This window comes from Pyxicephalus adspersus, chromosome 5 (genome assembly GCF_032062135.1).
Source record: "Pyxicephalus adspersus chromosome 5, UCB_Pads_2.0, whole genome shotgun sequence".
Classification (NCBI taxonomy): Eukaryota; Metazoa; Chordata; class Amphibia; order Anura; family Pyxicephalidae; genus Pyxicephalus; species Pyxicephalus adspersus.
The window spans coordinates 46532386-46548917 of record NC_092862.1 but is presented as its reverse complement, the minus strand read 5'-3'; the positions used below and the strand labels follow the sequence as shown (position 1 = coordinate 46548917).

The window sequence follows — 16532 nt, the reverse complement described above, 5'->3', positions numbered from 1 at the left end:
ATGTTGAACTAATCCTTGTTTTGACTGTGTTTTGCAGAATCCCAATGCTCACCCTAGGCCAACATCTCAGGATTTAGCAGGGTTCTGGGACATGCTGCAGCTGTCCATAGAAAACATTAGTATGAAATTTGATGAACTTCATCAGCTAAAAGCCAACAACTGGAAACAGATGGATCCCATTGATAAAAAGGTAGGTAGAACAAAGTCAGCCATATTTGTTCTAAATTTGTCAGGACAATGAAATGCTAATTGACATAGCTTATTTTCACATTTTCTAATATCAGAACAATAATGAGAATAAATGAACCCATTGCACACACAGTGAGAACAGAAATTTTAACCTGTTCAGCACTGATAGGACTCTATCTTACAGTATTTAACAGGTTGATTAGCTCTCAGACAGGTAACCAAGCCATTTTTATTCTGGTATTTTCTTTTTAATATTTTGAATAAAAACATAATAAAAAAACAGCAAAATTGGTTTGCAAAATTATCAATTTACTTGCACATTCCAGGAGTTACTACCAAGGAAATTAAGGAAGCACAGAAAACACCACTGAACCTGGTATTCACCACAAAAACAGCAACAAAAACTACAAAGGAACCTCCGCCATCCTTCAAAACTAGGACACAATAAACCCTTTAACTTTGTGTAATTATTTTTATCTTTTGGTGGGGTGTTCATTCTCAGGTAATATGTTCATACATTTAATATCTCCCTCAAGATACAAGCTAAGTTTAGTGCATCACTATCAGGATCGAGAGCTTTTAAGGCCTTGGCTATCTACCTGGTCTCTTCTGTGCCCTTAGGCTACTAATGCCCTGCTGGATATATCATTTTCTGCCTCTGTACTAGTTCATCTCAAATATATCAGTGTTTACAAGCCATTTCACAATACATTTATTATTGTTGTATTTTTAAAGGAACTGCTCCCAAAATATATTTTGTGATTTGGAAAGAGCAGTAAAGGGTTAAAGTTCTTAATGTACAGCGCTGCATAATATGTTGGCACTATATAAATTCTGTTTAATATTGTTAATAATAATGATATTAAGTTGGCCACACATTAATCGATGTTTATATGACCAGGTAAACTATTGTTATCTATCTGATATCATTCATATACCTGTCATAACCATCATGCATCCACTGACCAGCCTCATTCCACTTAACCCCCGACTCGGACAGGTTAATGCAAATTTAGCATTGAGCATTCTCTAATAAGCAGCAGCTGGTTGTTAGGATGCATTCCCCACCAATTTGAATAAACCTGTTGGAGTGTATGCCAGAATGGAGTAGCAGTTGATCAGGAAAAGCACAGGCATTCCAGTTTACCATTGATTTTTAGATAAACCATCGATCTAGAATGCCATACTTATCAACTGATATTTCTTAGATTTGAAAATAGATTTTTAAATCTAACATCTGATTTGAACATTGCCCACTGAAAGGCTACCTTTTAAACCTCAGTCTTCTTAATGCTGTCTCTGTTCCAACTGGATGAATTTATCTTCAGTTCTTTGGTATTGTTTGAGTTGCAAAATTTATTAGTTAAAAGATCTAAGCAGAGCAGAATTCAAGAAAACAACTCCCAATGGGGAAACCTGTTCCAGCTTTTAATTTGGTAGAATTTGGTTCAATTTCCTCTCTTTTTCTGACATGACTTTGATACAGAAAATGAGAAAAGTTTTTACAATGGGCACACAGACAGTAGGAAAAAGATTGATAGGGTTTTATTTTGCTCGTACCCTTGCCCTTGGTTGCTCTTTCCAAAACAGAAAATTGACTTTCTTACAAAATGGAAAATGAAAAATATAGTTTGGATACTTTTAAAGTACTTCCCATCTTGTAATAAAACATTGGTGATGATTTTTTGGCTTATCATACAGAAAACATTTATCATAAAATAATTTTCATCCCCCATACATTAAGAAATCTTTATAAACTTAAACCACCTAAGAAATATTAAATATATTAATATGTGTAAATAGGATATATAATTCTGTCTAATAGGTGCTATTGTGGTGCTGTTTTGATAAGTGATGCTTTGAAATTTAAAGAATATACAGCAGGTCTTATTATACTATTTAGGTCAACATTTTTAAGACATATCCCAGTATAAAGCTGCACATAAAATATTGTTATTAAAAAAAATGTAATTAAAGAATACATTAAAAATATATGTTGAGTTAATACCAGTGCAGTGTATACCCCATTGGATCAAGCCTCATACCTGGTTTTCCTATTTCTGCATTATTTTTAATATATATATATTATTACAGCTTTAAAGCACAAACCAATTTCCAAGATACCACAGAAATGTAAGCTATGTCATAGCCTTTACACACCAGGTTTGTCTGTTACCATTTTCCAGTGAGTGTTCATCTGCAGGACACCATACCAGGTGCCATGTGTGCATATACATACAAACTTGATATCCATCCTGGTTTATAATAAACAGAAGTTAAAGTCTCACAAAGCATTAAAGATTTATTTTTAAAAGTGCATATATATTCTTATGTAAGTTTCAAGTTTTATGTAACGTTGTTATCTACCTCACTACAACCTACTGTCTTCCATTATTAGTAAAGTACTGCAAAAAAGGTATATATATAGCAAGAGATTTATATTACACTTGTGTTCTCTTACAGATTGGTATGATATTTACTTAATACTTATTAGCCCTTGTTATATTTACAAAACTGTCTGATAATATAGTGTTCTACAAGACCGTATTGTATCATACCATAATCATACTAGCTTGGAAACTTATACTGGGGGTAATAGAACATCCAAGGCTACACTAGGAGTTGTGCACAATGTCTGTGTTGCATTACTGATGCGTTTTAGATACATCTTACACACAGTTGCATTTTGCATGCATTCCCTTTATCTCTATGTAGAACAGGGGTGTCAAACTCTGGCCCGAGGCCCAAATTTGGCCCTCAAGGTCCTTTTTTTTGGTGGCAGCTGTCCCCTATCCCTCAGGACCCCCAAATTGCTCACTTCCTCACTCTCCTTATCCCCACTACATTACCTAGCCAAGAGCTGCTGCTCCGGATTGGGCAGTCTTTGGGTTTTCTTGAGTGTTTTGACCCAAACAAGTGATCCAACAGAGCATGTGCAGCTGCAGGTCAGTGGTTATATTCATTGGTTTGCAAGATCTGCCGACTAGGTGGCTGTGCACCAAGCAGGGGTGCTAAAAGATGGAGGACAAAAAGAATCCTAGTAAGTGTATAATTACTGGCTGGCTTGGGTAAATGAACTAATGAATATAGTGGTGAAGTCTTTCATCTCCTGAAATGTTCTATATGTGCTAACTCATTTAGAGAGGTTTTTTAATAGGCTCTCTGAATGAATCCTGAATATACAGGTAATAAACAGCTGGTAATCCAGGATATAAGATTGGATTACTTTATATGAATCCACTACAGGTATTGTTTAAACCTTGTTTACATGTATGGTTAGCAAGTACTTTCACACATGAAAAGGCTATTTAAGCTCTTGTTAAATGCACACTCTACCTAATGACTGTACATGTTAGATAATGGTTTTGTCTTATATGTACATTGTCTGTGCATGAATTCTCCAAATAAAATCAACAAATGTTTTGAATACATGTTTCCTATTTTATTCTGGGGAATAGCATACACTAAAATTGTATTTAGGGCAGGACTGAATTCAGATCTGGGGCAGTGATCAGGCAGTGACATGGCTGGGGGGGGGGGCATGTTGGGGACCACTATCTGCAAACCTTCCCCAAGTGTACCTCCGCTCTGACATCCCCGACAATATTATAGCGGTGTCCCCATCTCTTGTGATTGTAAAAACTTACTTACAATCTTAAAGTGCTTTGTTACCTAACTTATCTGCCTCTTTTTAAACTTTTACTATTAAATGTTTAGATTATAAATGCAGAGTAATCTCGATTTTTTCCCCTGCATTTGACTGGGTGTGGAGAATGAACACAGATTAAGACGTTAAGAACAAAAAAATGTAAAAACATTACTCAAAAATATTTCCTTATTCCTGTGCCACAAACTACTTCTGGATCACTAACTTTACTCATAGAGAAGCTATGTTCCCAGTTAGAACTAGTACATATGGTGGAAATTAAGAAATACAATTTTTGTCTTGTAACACAAGTATTGTTTCACTACCTCAATTACCAGTAAACATATGTATTAAACATTAAAGTGAACCTGTCAGACATTCTACATTTTAGAAGATAACTATGGTTTTAAAGAGCAGGAATACTGGTCCTTGGTCAATTTTATTTGTTTTGTAAGAATATACATTTTAAAATGATGTCTTATATCTGTTTTTCTTTGTATGTACACTTTAGTTCTACAATTAACAATTTCATACATGACCAAGGATTTCCAGAGCATTTAGGGTCAGCTAAACAACACAGTAGAAAGTTTCTTTTTTTAGGCCAGGTATAAGACTAAATCTTGTGATAATGAGGTCATTGCAATGAGGTATAAATAAAGTTGTAGTTGTGTTCACTTTAAAGACATTTTGGTTTTAATTGATGTTACAAAAAAATAAAACAAGTTTTTATCCTAGCATGATTGGATACAGCTTTACCTTTTACTAAGCTATGTGAAACTTTTACTTGGTAAAGTGAACACTGTGAACAAACCAATGTATCCTCTCACTACATGTTTCCAGCATCTTTCATGGCCATCCATAGACAATGATAAGCATGTTCATCCCCCGTCTCAATGTAAAAAAAATAGCCACAAATATTGCCATCTTCGCAAACTCCTTTACCAAGCACTATGCAGTTTGGATTGTATAAATTAATATGGATATATATAAACATGAGTATATATAGAGAAAAGTCAGGAATGTGACCAGTGTGGCCAATTTTATTCCACATTGTCACTAGCTTCAATTAAATTGGGTAGTAAAATATCTTTAAAAATCTACAATATTCACTGCAATATTAAAGGTCAGACTGGGCAGATGCAGTACCAATACCAAGATAACCAAGGAGAACTATGTAAACACATTGCAGTTTTCCCAGATAAAAATTTCACATTTATGTTAACTTGATAATTATTATTCGAAATTTGCAGCTGGTACTTATAGCAACAATATGGTTAATTTAGTATAAACATACATATAATTTACTATTTAAATAAACATTGTGTGCCTCCATTTATCACAACATTTTTCAATTTAAAATTTTAGACTCTTTGTTTAAAACAAAGTCATTAGCAGTTAATTTATATACAAGGGGTCTTTTTAAGAAAAGATGAAAAAAAAGTTCATAAAAGTGGGGAACTTGCTCATAGTGACCAATCAGATTCCTTGCCGGCATTTTCTAAAATTTAAAGATAAAACCTGATTAGTGTGAGTAAATGTTTCCCTTTACTTTTTCAGTGTTTTTTTTCCGAAAGGTTAAAACTAAAAAAAGTTCTATATTAACAATGATAGGTATAGAAGACCTGTGTCTTTTATGTTTGTGTTCTGTCCTATGATTTTTTGTGTTAGTTCAGCTTTTTAAAGTTACCTAGTGATTTCTATAAGCAGCTTGACTGCTCTGTTTACTTGCAACCTTCCTGGTGAACTAACATGACCTTCGTTGGACACTCTTCAAGTGCCAATATAATTACTTTGCTGATTAGTGTTCCAAACAAATTATTTAGATTATATACTTAAGCTGTATTTTTGTACATCAGCTTTAACATACTATAAGATAATTATATTCTTCCTAATATACAACTGTGCAGAGTATATTTAACTGTTGAGTAGTTGATCTACAATAAAACAGTTTGCATTGGGTTTATGTATCAAGAGAAAAATCTATTAAGAGAAACATCTATTAAGCAAACATTATATTTACAACGGTGACTTATCTGCAGAAAGTTATAAAATGATATGATATGGGTTATAAAGACATTTTTGACCATTATGGATCATAAGATTGAAGTGGAAAAAACATTACTTAGTGGAGCTATAACATTCGTGGGGCTTTATGTGATGTGAAACATGTTCTTGTGTATACTTATTTATTGTACTCTACGTAATCCTTAAAGTAGTCCATCAAGTCAAAGATTAGCTAGTTTTATATGAAACATGTTACTAGTTAATGTATACAGTAGTTCATTCATTTGAGCAGAAATTTCTGGGTCCCATACTAAGTAAAGTTCCTGGGCCCCAACTCAAAAGTTCCAGCATTGCAAAAGTCAAAGTCTTTTGTTCGTTACATGAAGTACCCCTGGTCGCCCCCATTAATGGTGGCCCTGCATTTAAGGCCAACAAGTAACGAACAGTCAAGGTGGTCAATAAAATCGTGTCCAATCCAAGCATGTTTGCAATCGTTGTATGACTGCTGCTTTGCTACATTAGTTTCATTAGCATCCTTATGTGGAATACCTCTACATTTTGGTAAAGTTCAACTCCTGGCACATATAAAAGGCACAATTCAATGTAGCTACTTATTTGTATTTAAAAATCCTTTTATTTTATCTCCTTCTGCTAAATTGTAGAAGGGCATGATTATAAAACCTAGAGTATTTATCACCAATAGAATAATCCTATTCTATACAACAAAATCATGCCTAAGTCCAAATAAATGCCAGTAATGACCAGTACAAAATTTTTGTACGACCAAGAATTATAAATTAGAACAGAACTGTAGGGGCAAAACACTTCATTTTTATTTTAAAAGTATTGAAAATATCATACAATGACCTGAGGCCCAGATTTAAGAGTTAATAAGAGTTTAATAAGTAAAGTATATTTGCCCATAAAATCATGTTCTAATTTATCATTCTTGGTCAAACAAAAATGTATAAATTTCATTTGGGATGTGGGAAACACCAAGTCCGTTTTGGTCTACTGAATATTGAACAATCAAAATAAAGCTCAATGTAAAAACTGTTGTCCTCACTTATGCCCTTATGGACAGGTAAGAAGAGACACGTTACCCTGGTAGTTGTGCAGAAGGGTCCCAGAACATTTGTTATCCATGAAAATGGCTAATTACATTGGTCAGGTCACTATAAACCCCTAAAAACTGTTAAGAGGAAACCTAAGGTTCCATATAACCTGGATGAGAAAGGCTTCCCTATATATCTATGAGCCCATCAAAAATGCTGCGTACAAACATGTTGACAAGGAAGAAGAAGTGTAAAGTAAGCAAAGGGGTGATTATTGCTGTTTTGCTGTTTAGTCAGCAGAGTAGAAGAAAGAAAGGATACCATTTTGATTAGAATCATCGGGCAGAACTCTCAGGTCTGAATATAGAAATAATAATTTACCAGGCAAAATAGCTATATTTATTTCACCTGTTCTTGGCTGTTTGTCTGGAGTTCAACTTTACAGTTCATTGCATTATGCTACAGAATACCAGATCACATAAACCACTGTACACATAAATCATTGTTAAGGTTGCCACATTCAGCTAACAATAATAAAACAAGTTGTGTCTTTATATAGTAACATGGTGAAAAGTCCAATAGTGCACATAATCTGTAAGCACCAGAAAATAGCTTTTACTAGCCTTAATGCACAATCCTGCCATAAGCTTCCATGGCTTGGTGCACATTCACACTCTTTATTCTATGTGCAATATGCTGTCTTGTGCTATCTTGGCACAGAGGCCAAACAGCTGCTTACCAAAGCCTTCCCAAACATCACACTACATTCACTTCAGTTGGGCGTTGTTTTGCTTCTGTTGACGAAAAGGTATTGAGGGAGTTTTGTCAAACTTGGTAAACTTTTTAAAAGATTAAACATGCATTAATGGAAATAGGGTTTGCCAAACTTACTTTGTTATGCATTCTCATTGTATTCCTGTATTATGGTGTACGTTAGTCATAGTTCATCAATACTAGCAATATGTACACATGCTTCAATGATCTAAATAGAAGCTTAGTAAGCTGCCTAAAGTAAACTGTTGAATCAATGACATAATTGCCTTGCTATAATGCCATGGCTATACTTATGTAACTCTACATTTGTATTTACTTGCTTTAAAATAGCTTCTGGTAAAACATTACTGAAATTTGGGGATGGAATTTGACAAAAATATGAATACTCATTTTAGCCAAAATTAAAAATTCTGGATAAAGTTATACATTTTAAATTCATATCTTCATTTTAGTCTTCTGAAATCTGCTGAATTCCCATAGCCTTATGCTGCCCATTTACTACGGCAATTATGGAAATCTCAAACAGCATTAGGGTTCAAAATGATCCAATGAACACCCTTCAAGATTTAAAAATATATTTACCTTATATAGCCTTGATCCATTTAGTAATTATTTTAAATAAAAACTAGTTAACATTTCCATAAATTGGTCCTGCCTATGGTCAGTGATTTTTTTTCAAATATTCATATAAAAGAAAAAATATGAGCTCTGTTTTCTAATTTGCCATTATTCAATCTGTAAATCCTACTAATAGAGTTAACTGATTTTGCCAAAAAGCATAAACAATGCACAATATATTTATAAAAAGGTAATCATGTGGTATAAAACTACTTACTAGCTGTTTATGACTATTAGCAGGAAACATAACAGTCACTGAGTAGCCACAAACTAATAAACAGGTCCTAGAGCTCGGGCAAAGCACATTTAGTAATAAATGCATATAATAAAAAAGTAGAGAGCCAGATAGGCTGAATCTGTCATTTTTGCATGCACAAATTGAAAAAAAAAATAATGTTGGAAAAAGTTGTTGACGGCACATCAAGTGTATTTTAGACACCAGTTAGCAATTATCCACAATAAATACTATCCAATAATCTTCTTTCCACTGTTCACAAATTAACACAAGGAAGTGATCCACATTTGCAGATACAGGTAATGTATTTTGGAATAAGGAAATATAGAAGTGTCTAGGATGACTCTATAAAAGTTTACTGGTACATTGACTATAGTTTTAATATCAACTTTCTTACAGCTAAATGTTTATGTCCTAGTTCTATTTTTATTTTTACTGTAATAACTTTACTATTGGTGACCTTTGACATTATTCCTTTCTGAACATTATTTAACCAATCTTCAAAGGTCATTATTACATAGCATGCCTCCATAGACCTTCAGATTCCCTTTCTACATGCTAGAAATGTAAATACTAATCACTTACTAAATGTAGTCAGTTTTAGGGAAGAACTTCTCTTGCTGCTTCTTTCAATGAATCTGTATTTTACAATGCATTAGACCATGGAACAAAAACTTTACTGCCTGCTGTTGGCAACAAGAGCAGCCCTTCTTTCAAATACTTTCAATCATAAGTGTCTGATATTTTTACTTAGTTACGCTTCATCACTCCAGTAATGTATATCATGCAGGTTATTCAGTTCAGTAATATAAAACCCTTCCATATAGTGCCTTTACTTGTTCTTTATTTTTTTCAAAAGGACTTCATTTGTAGTTGTTAGAAAAGTGATGTCAGAAAGGCCACATTCCAATAGCTTTCCATATACTTGAATTCATTATTTAAGGTTACTGTAGCCAACCTTTCATAGGGCTCAAATGAACCAAAGTTTATTAATGGCATAGGCAATTGGAAAGCCTATTAGAAGAGATTTTTGTTGACATAAATGTGATTTGTCTTATCATGTGTAGTGTACAGTAGCACCTTTCTCTTGGTTTTTATATCTCATACTTTAAGCTAAAAAGCCAATGCAATGACTACCTCTACCACTTGATTGTATTAATTAAATTTATAAATCACTTACTTATTGAGAAGATTTTAGATCAAGTGGACTTCTTATTTTGGTTGGAGCATGCTTTGGCTCGACGCCTCATGAAGTTTTAACAACATTTCCCCCTCTGGCAAAATGAGCACAGGTTGTGACGGTAATATTTGGCCAAACTGCTTGTGTCATGGACCTTTAAGTATTTCAAGTATTGTAATAGAGATTCTATTAATTAATCATAGTATTGCACTCCTTCAGCCCTTTGTCTTTAAACTGATTATTCATGGGGAAAAAAAGGGAGCTTACCTTTGGCAACAACACAAGTCTGACATATTACAGTTGCCATTAGGGCCGAGTGTTACTGTTTATTGGAAACAGAAAACAGTTCCAATCTACCTAACATGGAAAGATGTTCTTTTTAAATTAATTTTATATATTAAAACTTTTTTTTTAAATGTATTATTTTAGATACTATTGCTTCCGCTAACTAACAGGACATCCTAGTGTGACTGCCCTAGTTTCCTGCTTTACAGGCCCTTCCCTGTAACCTTTTTATTTTGTGAAGGGAGGGCATTTGACTCTAAAGTTGGTGCACAGAGAATTTTAAGAAAACAATCACTTTCTTACACCTACACATTCTGTGCAAGGCAAACGGGAAGAAACTAAACTCCAGGACTCTTTGGCACTGTGAAAGTGAAAGTACATAGCAACTGCAGTCTCAAAAAGGTGATCAGAATACCTACATTTAGAAAAAAAACAAAACTTCAACACTTGAAATGCATTTAAATTACATTTGTGAGATTATTTCTACTTGATGTGCTGGATTTGTTTTCAAACAAGATGCACGAGAATGTGAGCAAACAGTTTAATCACTGGTCCAATTTGTGTGTACTGTCATCCTTGGGATATTGACTTAGTGCTTTTAGAAAGAGTGGAAAGTCTAAAAACATGCCCGCCATCTTCTAGATGTTTTCCGATCTCTAGCCTAATCTTTTTTTTTTTTCCCAAATATATGCTTTTCTAATGTATCGGTTCAGTTGGACGTATAGCGGCAGAAACATTTAAAGCTGGCCACTCAATGCACAGAGCACTGCTGAAACTTTGAAATATATAATGTTAGAATTAATTCTTATACTTAAAAATGTTGTCATCTGCTACGTTACATTGTGGGTAGAAAAATTACCTTGAATAGACCACGTTAGAAAACCAAAAAACAAGTCCTGATGTAACACAGCACTAGAAGACAACCTTAGATCAGGTTTTTGTAGTCTAGAACAGCTAGACAAACATGTTAGATTGTTATGGCGCACAGCACAAGCATTTTATTTACATTGCTGTATTATACTGACCCTAAAAGTTAAAGGCTTGGATACTATAGGTCATTTATTTGTAGTGGATTCAAGCTAAAAGTAAAGTTATATAAGTAAACATTATAAATAAAAAAACAGCACAACATAAAACATAAAAAAATAAGAGTACATAGGAGAATATTGTTAATATTATTAATTTAATATTCTGTGATAAAATACTATTGGTTTGTAAATGTCCATGCACACTAATGCATTGCACAAAATTTCATGGAAACAAGTAGCCAATGCCTCATTACTTGGAAAAAAAGCCTGTCCAATACAGAAATAGCTGGTCTATGTTGTAGACAAGTCTCCTAACAGACATGAAAGCTACATTACTTTCAGGAAAATAAAAGCAAATGTGCACATGTGCTTTCTTGTTAGATCCTGACATGTCTGATCCCTTTACTTCCACCACTTATTTCAAGTAGAGTGAATTCTAAACATTGGAGCTCCCAGCAGAGGTCAATGAACCCTACGAGGAGTTCCAAATATAGTACAGCACACAAAATGTGACCACATGTCTTCAAAGTACTTATTTTAGTGATATAGAGCAGAGTTGTACAACCTGTGGGTACGTCAATGTTCAGGGTCTCCAAATGAACAGATGTGACATTCTTTTTGCTGTGGTCTGCAATGAACCACAACCTTATGGAATCCTAGAACACAAAATACAACAAGATACAATAAAAATGGTCCACTATATTTTGGCCAGATTTAGCACAGGAACAAAAAATTGTTTACCTAAAAAGTAAATGTTTACTTAGCTACTAAATAATTCCACATATCCAATGTGTAAAGGGGAAAAAAATCATTTTGACATTAAACTGAATGAGTAAAATAGAAAATGGCCTAACTTTATTCACTTAGCTAATGAACATCAACTTTTGAAATAATTTAACAGCAAAAAAAATTCCAAGACAACTTTATAGCGTCAATGTTTGACTACAAAGGGCTTTTTGAGGCCCGAAGTGTAAAACTGCTGAGGTAAAAGCTTACCGTTTGTGGGGAAAGAAGGCTCCCAATCTCTCACATTCACTTGAATAGGAGAAGTTGGGACTGCAGTTGAGTCTAGGGCAGAATACAGCAGCTCACTGAGGATCTGAATTGGATCTGAATACTATTACATAGTATTTTTATAGCAACAACATATTACGCAGCACTTTACAAAGTCCAAAGGCATGTCAAAAGCTGTCCCTCAAAGGGGCTCACAACCTAACATCCCTACCATAGTCATATATATTTAATACAGTCTAATTTTTGAGGGAAGCTAATTACCCTAACTCCATGTTTTTGGAATAAGGTAGAAAACCCACACAAACAGGGGAAGAACCTGCAAACTCCATGCAGATAGTCTCCTGACCAAGATTCGAACCTGGAACCTAGCACTGAAAAGACTAAAAGAGTGCTAACCTCTGAGCCTTGTGCTGCCCAGTGTTTATTGTAAAGGTGTACGTTTTACATTACATGTTAGAATTTGAAGGAAGGGGGTGATTTCTTCTATGAGCAGAGACCATTCACATAGAAAATGGTACTTTCCCATTCTCGTTCAATTGGTGAAGTTTTGTTCAGCTATCCAATCACATGCAAGCAAAATCATGTTTTTTTTTATTTTTCTTGCACATGATTGGGCTTTAAACCAAACCCAATTTTATTCTTTCTATAACCTGAGGCAGACAGGGATTATGTATTTGGTACTTACTTTGCCACTACTGTTAGTTATTCCACTCAAGTAATTATTGTTTTTCAAGCTGTAATAGATACTTGTACAAATCAGCATTGAAAAAAGGGTTTTTTTTTTACGGTGTTTCATTAATATAGATTTTTTTCACACTTGGTTTTTATTAAAAATTCCCAATATTGCATAACAATATAGAGTTTTTAAAAAAGCCATAATGCTTTGTAAAGGTCCAAACATTAAAGCACTGGTGTTACTCTAAACTATAAGTATAGTAGATATAATTATTTGAATTGTGAAATACCCCTTCTTTATTAAGTGATTGAAAACAATGATTTGTGGCAAAAGAAAGATTAACATTGCTCCATAAATAAATAAAATAAAAGCTGTTATTGTATTTAAAAGGCATGTTTTTGTTTTTCATGTTGATAATCTAGCTGTCAAAGTTGTCATTACAATATTCTTCCCTGCAGCTCCGAATGACTGTCTTGCTTCCTGTTTATCAGAAAAGGGAGAGAAATCTGACACTAGATAAACATAAAAACTTTGATAGATAAATAGTAACAGACCAGGTTAATGTAAATATTTCACTTAGCAAGAAGAGGAACTGTGAGATTATAACAATGAGTGTATTACTCAACTGTGATCTTTAAGGTATTACATTTCAAGCAACAGCACCTGAAATATGTTTCCTCATTTTCAATGGAGTTGTGATACAAATGCATTGCTGTCTATGGGATGGTCTTCCTACCACCAGCATAGCTGTGACCAGACAAGCTTGACTTTTCAACCCTCTAGTCAAACAACAGCAGAACCGAAATGCTGAGCTTAGCCTGTCAAAGCTATGCTGTGGGGAAGGGAAAGACTGACCAAAGAGTCTAAAAAGGCAACAGAGGCAGCAAATGACCCTGGTCCACTCCAGTCTAAGGAGGAAAATCAGGTTTGGACTAAAGTGTAAACTTTTAAAATGATCACTTTATAGGTTTACATGGCAATAATCACAGTATTTTTTCCTTTTGATGTTCTTTCATTTGAGTGCCAGTTTACACAATCAACAAATAAAACAAAAACATTGGGGTCGATTTACTAAAATGTATTTATTTACGAAGTCTCTTTAGCTCATATTTTTTTCTAAAAATGCATTTATACCAACAGACGGTTGATAATCTTAATAACACAATACATCAGAAAGTTTCATTTATTATAGAATAATAAATGATCTATAAAATTATTGGGGCCATATTGTCATTTAAATTGTTAAATTCATGAGATGAAACCCAATCAAATAACAAGGAAGACCCTGCTGATAGAAAAAAATGTCCTCCTCTCCTGGCATTCTCCTATAGTTATGCATTTCTTTTCTTTCATCCTCTGGCTACTTTATAAGTTTTGGAGTTTGTACTAGTAACTCTACCCCATTGTTTGAAAACACTCATGATTAATAATAGCTATACATTAAATGATGACATCCTAATGCATATTTTGCTTTAACTAGCTAACGAGACAAGGACATAGGGAGAGATGGAAAAGCTGCTTTCACAGCTTGTATGGAGAACCTGTATAATACAATAAACCTTCTGCTTTAATCAGGAGAGAAGGGCCCCTCCTCCCGTGCCAAAGAAGCCATCGAAAGGTCAGGCCCCACTGGTCCGGGACAGATCTCTGGAAAGCACAGAGAGACAGCGGCACGAGGCCCGGAAGCGGCTGATGTCTGCAAAGCGGGCTGCGTCTGTCCGGCAGAATTCAGCTACCGAAAGTGCGGACAGTATTGAGATCTACATCCCAGAGGCTCAAACCAGGCTATGAAGCCATCACAAGTGACACTGGGGGAATATTATATATACCTATATATATATTTATGACACAGAGTAACGTATATAATATATCCTCTAGTTTGATTTGGAACCACACTCATGTGTATATGATTTTTTTTGTATTCTGTTTATATTGCTTCTTCTCTTCTTTCTGTCATTCCCACCCTGCTATCATACATTTTCCTGAATTGTGGTGTAAGCAGACAGTTTTCTGAGGCTATGATCCTGTCCTCCCCACATACCCACCTTTATAGCAGTCTGTGGGCACTAATCAGTGCTATCTCCTATGCACAAGGACCTCCTTCCTTTTATTTTATTTGTGGATATAATAAAGGAAGAACAATCCTCTGTATAGAAATCCTTACAGTGCCCCATTTCACAATCTTTTTGTCTAGAGCTACAGTAGTCTGTAATCTAGTGTACAGCAATAGAAAATTGTAGGGTATACAGTACTGTGGACTCTGATGTCTTCCTATTCTTAATGTGAAAAAGCATGGGCTCGAATTCCCACTTCTTTTCTATGTAGAGCAGATGGAGCACTTTATTGTAGGCCACAGACGCACCTCTCCCCAAAGGCAACAGGTGACAAAGGAGAAAAGCTGGGTTACGGTAGTAAAAAATGCTGGCAGAGAGGGCAGGTAACTGATCTGTGCACACAAGGATTTTCACACCTGCCTTTATGATGTCTTGCCATACAAATTCATACCATATGCTATACTATTACTATCAAAACATTGTTTATTATGCAACCTTATACAGATTCAAAATGCTAACAAAAAGATTTTATTTTAAAATTTAAATAGAAAAATTTATTAGAAAGGCAATAAGAACGAATAAATTTAGGTATTCATTAAAAGACAACCAAAGTCCTGATTTTGTGCCCTTTTTTAAAAAAGTGGAAGAGAGTTAGGTATTCTTCCTTCTTTTTAACTATTTACGACCTAGACTCCTGCTTTTAAAAACTGCATTATCAAGAGGTTTAGAGGCAGTGTCAATGGATTCTATCGATGGTGTCAGTTTGACATTAGTTAAGACATTTCCGACACCATTCAGAGTACATTGCTGGGTGCAGCTGACCTGCTTCAAGCAGCTTTTGCCTTCCTATAGACCAGTATGGGAATGCAAACACTACCTGATGCTAACAAATATCCTAAATAGGCTCAATTCCCAAAGCTAACACATCAGGATAAGGTGACTTTTTAAAAAAAAAATTAAATTATTTTCAACAACAGAATTGATAAATGTTCCCTACTGAGATCCTTGTTCTGGTTAAAAAGTTTTATGAATTGAGCTCCGATGTGCCAGTATTTTTCAAGGTTCCTTCTAAGCAGGTCAGGCTAGAAATATGGGAGATGTTGTTGCTGACATTTAAAGTTGACAAAAGCAGGACTAATAACAGAGAAGAAAGGGTAATAATAACTTAATATTACCGTATTTTTCGGACTATAAGACGCACTTTTTCTTCCCCAAAACTGGGGGGGAAAAGTGGGTGCGTCTTATACACCGAATACATGTTAAATATACCGGTAATTAAAAAAAATCATACTCACCCGATACCGCGATGCTGTGGGGCGTCTTATAGGCCGGAGCGTCTTATAGTCCGAAAAATACGGTAACTGCTCAATCAGCTGATCACCTCCAACTTTTAAGACTGATATCTGGAAATTAAACATCTAGGATGAAGATGGCTGCATTGGTATATGCAGCTCTTGTAAAACCAATTCTGTCTTTATGGGTATCAGCATCCATACTGCTAATTTGTCATCCACAGCCTAAAAAAAGGTCCTTTGGATTGCTTTAATATGGATTGCTTTATTTATGTATTTCCAGCTTTAGAATATCTGTACTAGCCCTAATAAAAAAGGACATTTTTTGCATATCCCACAGGTTCTCCTTAAAAATCATTTTTTAATTACTATCACAGACAGAATGGAGCAATTGTGGAACATTGAGACTCAAAGAACATCTGGCCTTTTACAAAATAGGAGATTAACTGTATCTAAAATAATATTAGAAATATAATAGGGGT

The 16532-nt window shown here is 34.6% G+C and overlaps 1 protein-coding gene across 5 annotated transcripts in view; it reads left to right on the top strand.

Annotated features, from left to right (window-relative positions):
- The window catches only part of DLGAP1 (DLG associated protein 1), a 303658-nt gene extending 287600 nt beyond the window's left edge, over positions 1–16058 (top strand). For 4 of the 5 annotated variants that reach the window (XM_072411376.1, XM_072411375.1, XM_072411379.1 and 1 more), the window contains 2 exons: positions 38–190; positions 14280–16058. In XM_072411376.1, the coding sequence (XP_072267477.1) occupies positions 38–190; positions 14280–14495 (369 nt within the window). In that variant the 3' untranslated portion in view covers positions 14496–16058. Of the gene's footprint in view, positions 1–37; positions 191–515; positions 1722–14279 lie in introns of those variants that run through there. The other variant, XM_072411380.1, reaches the window with a different exon arrangement.
- The last annotated feature ends 474 nt before the right edge of the window (positions 16059–16532 follow it).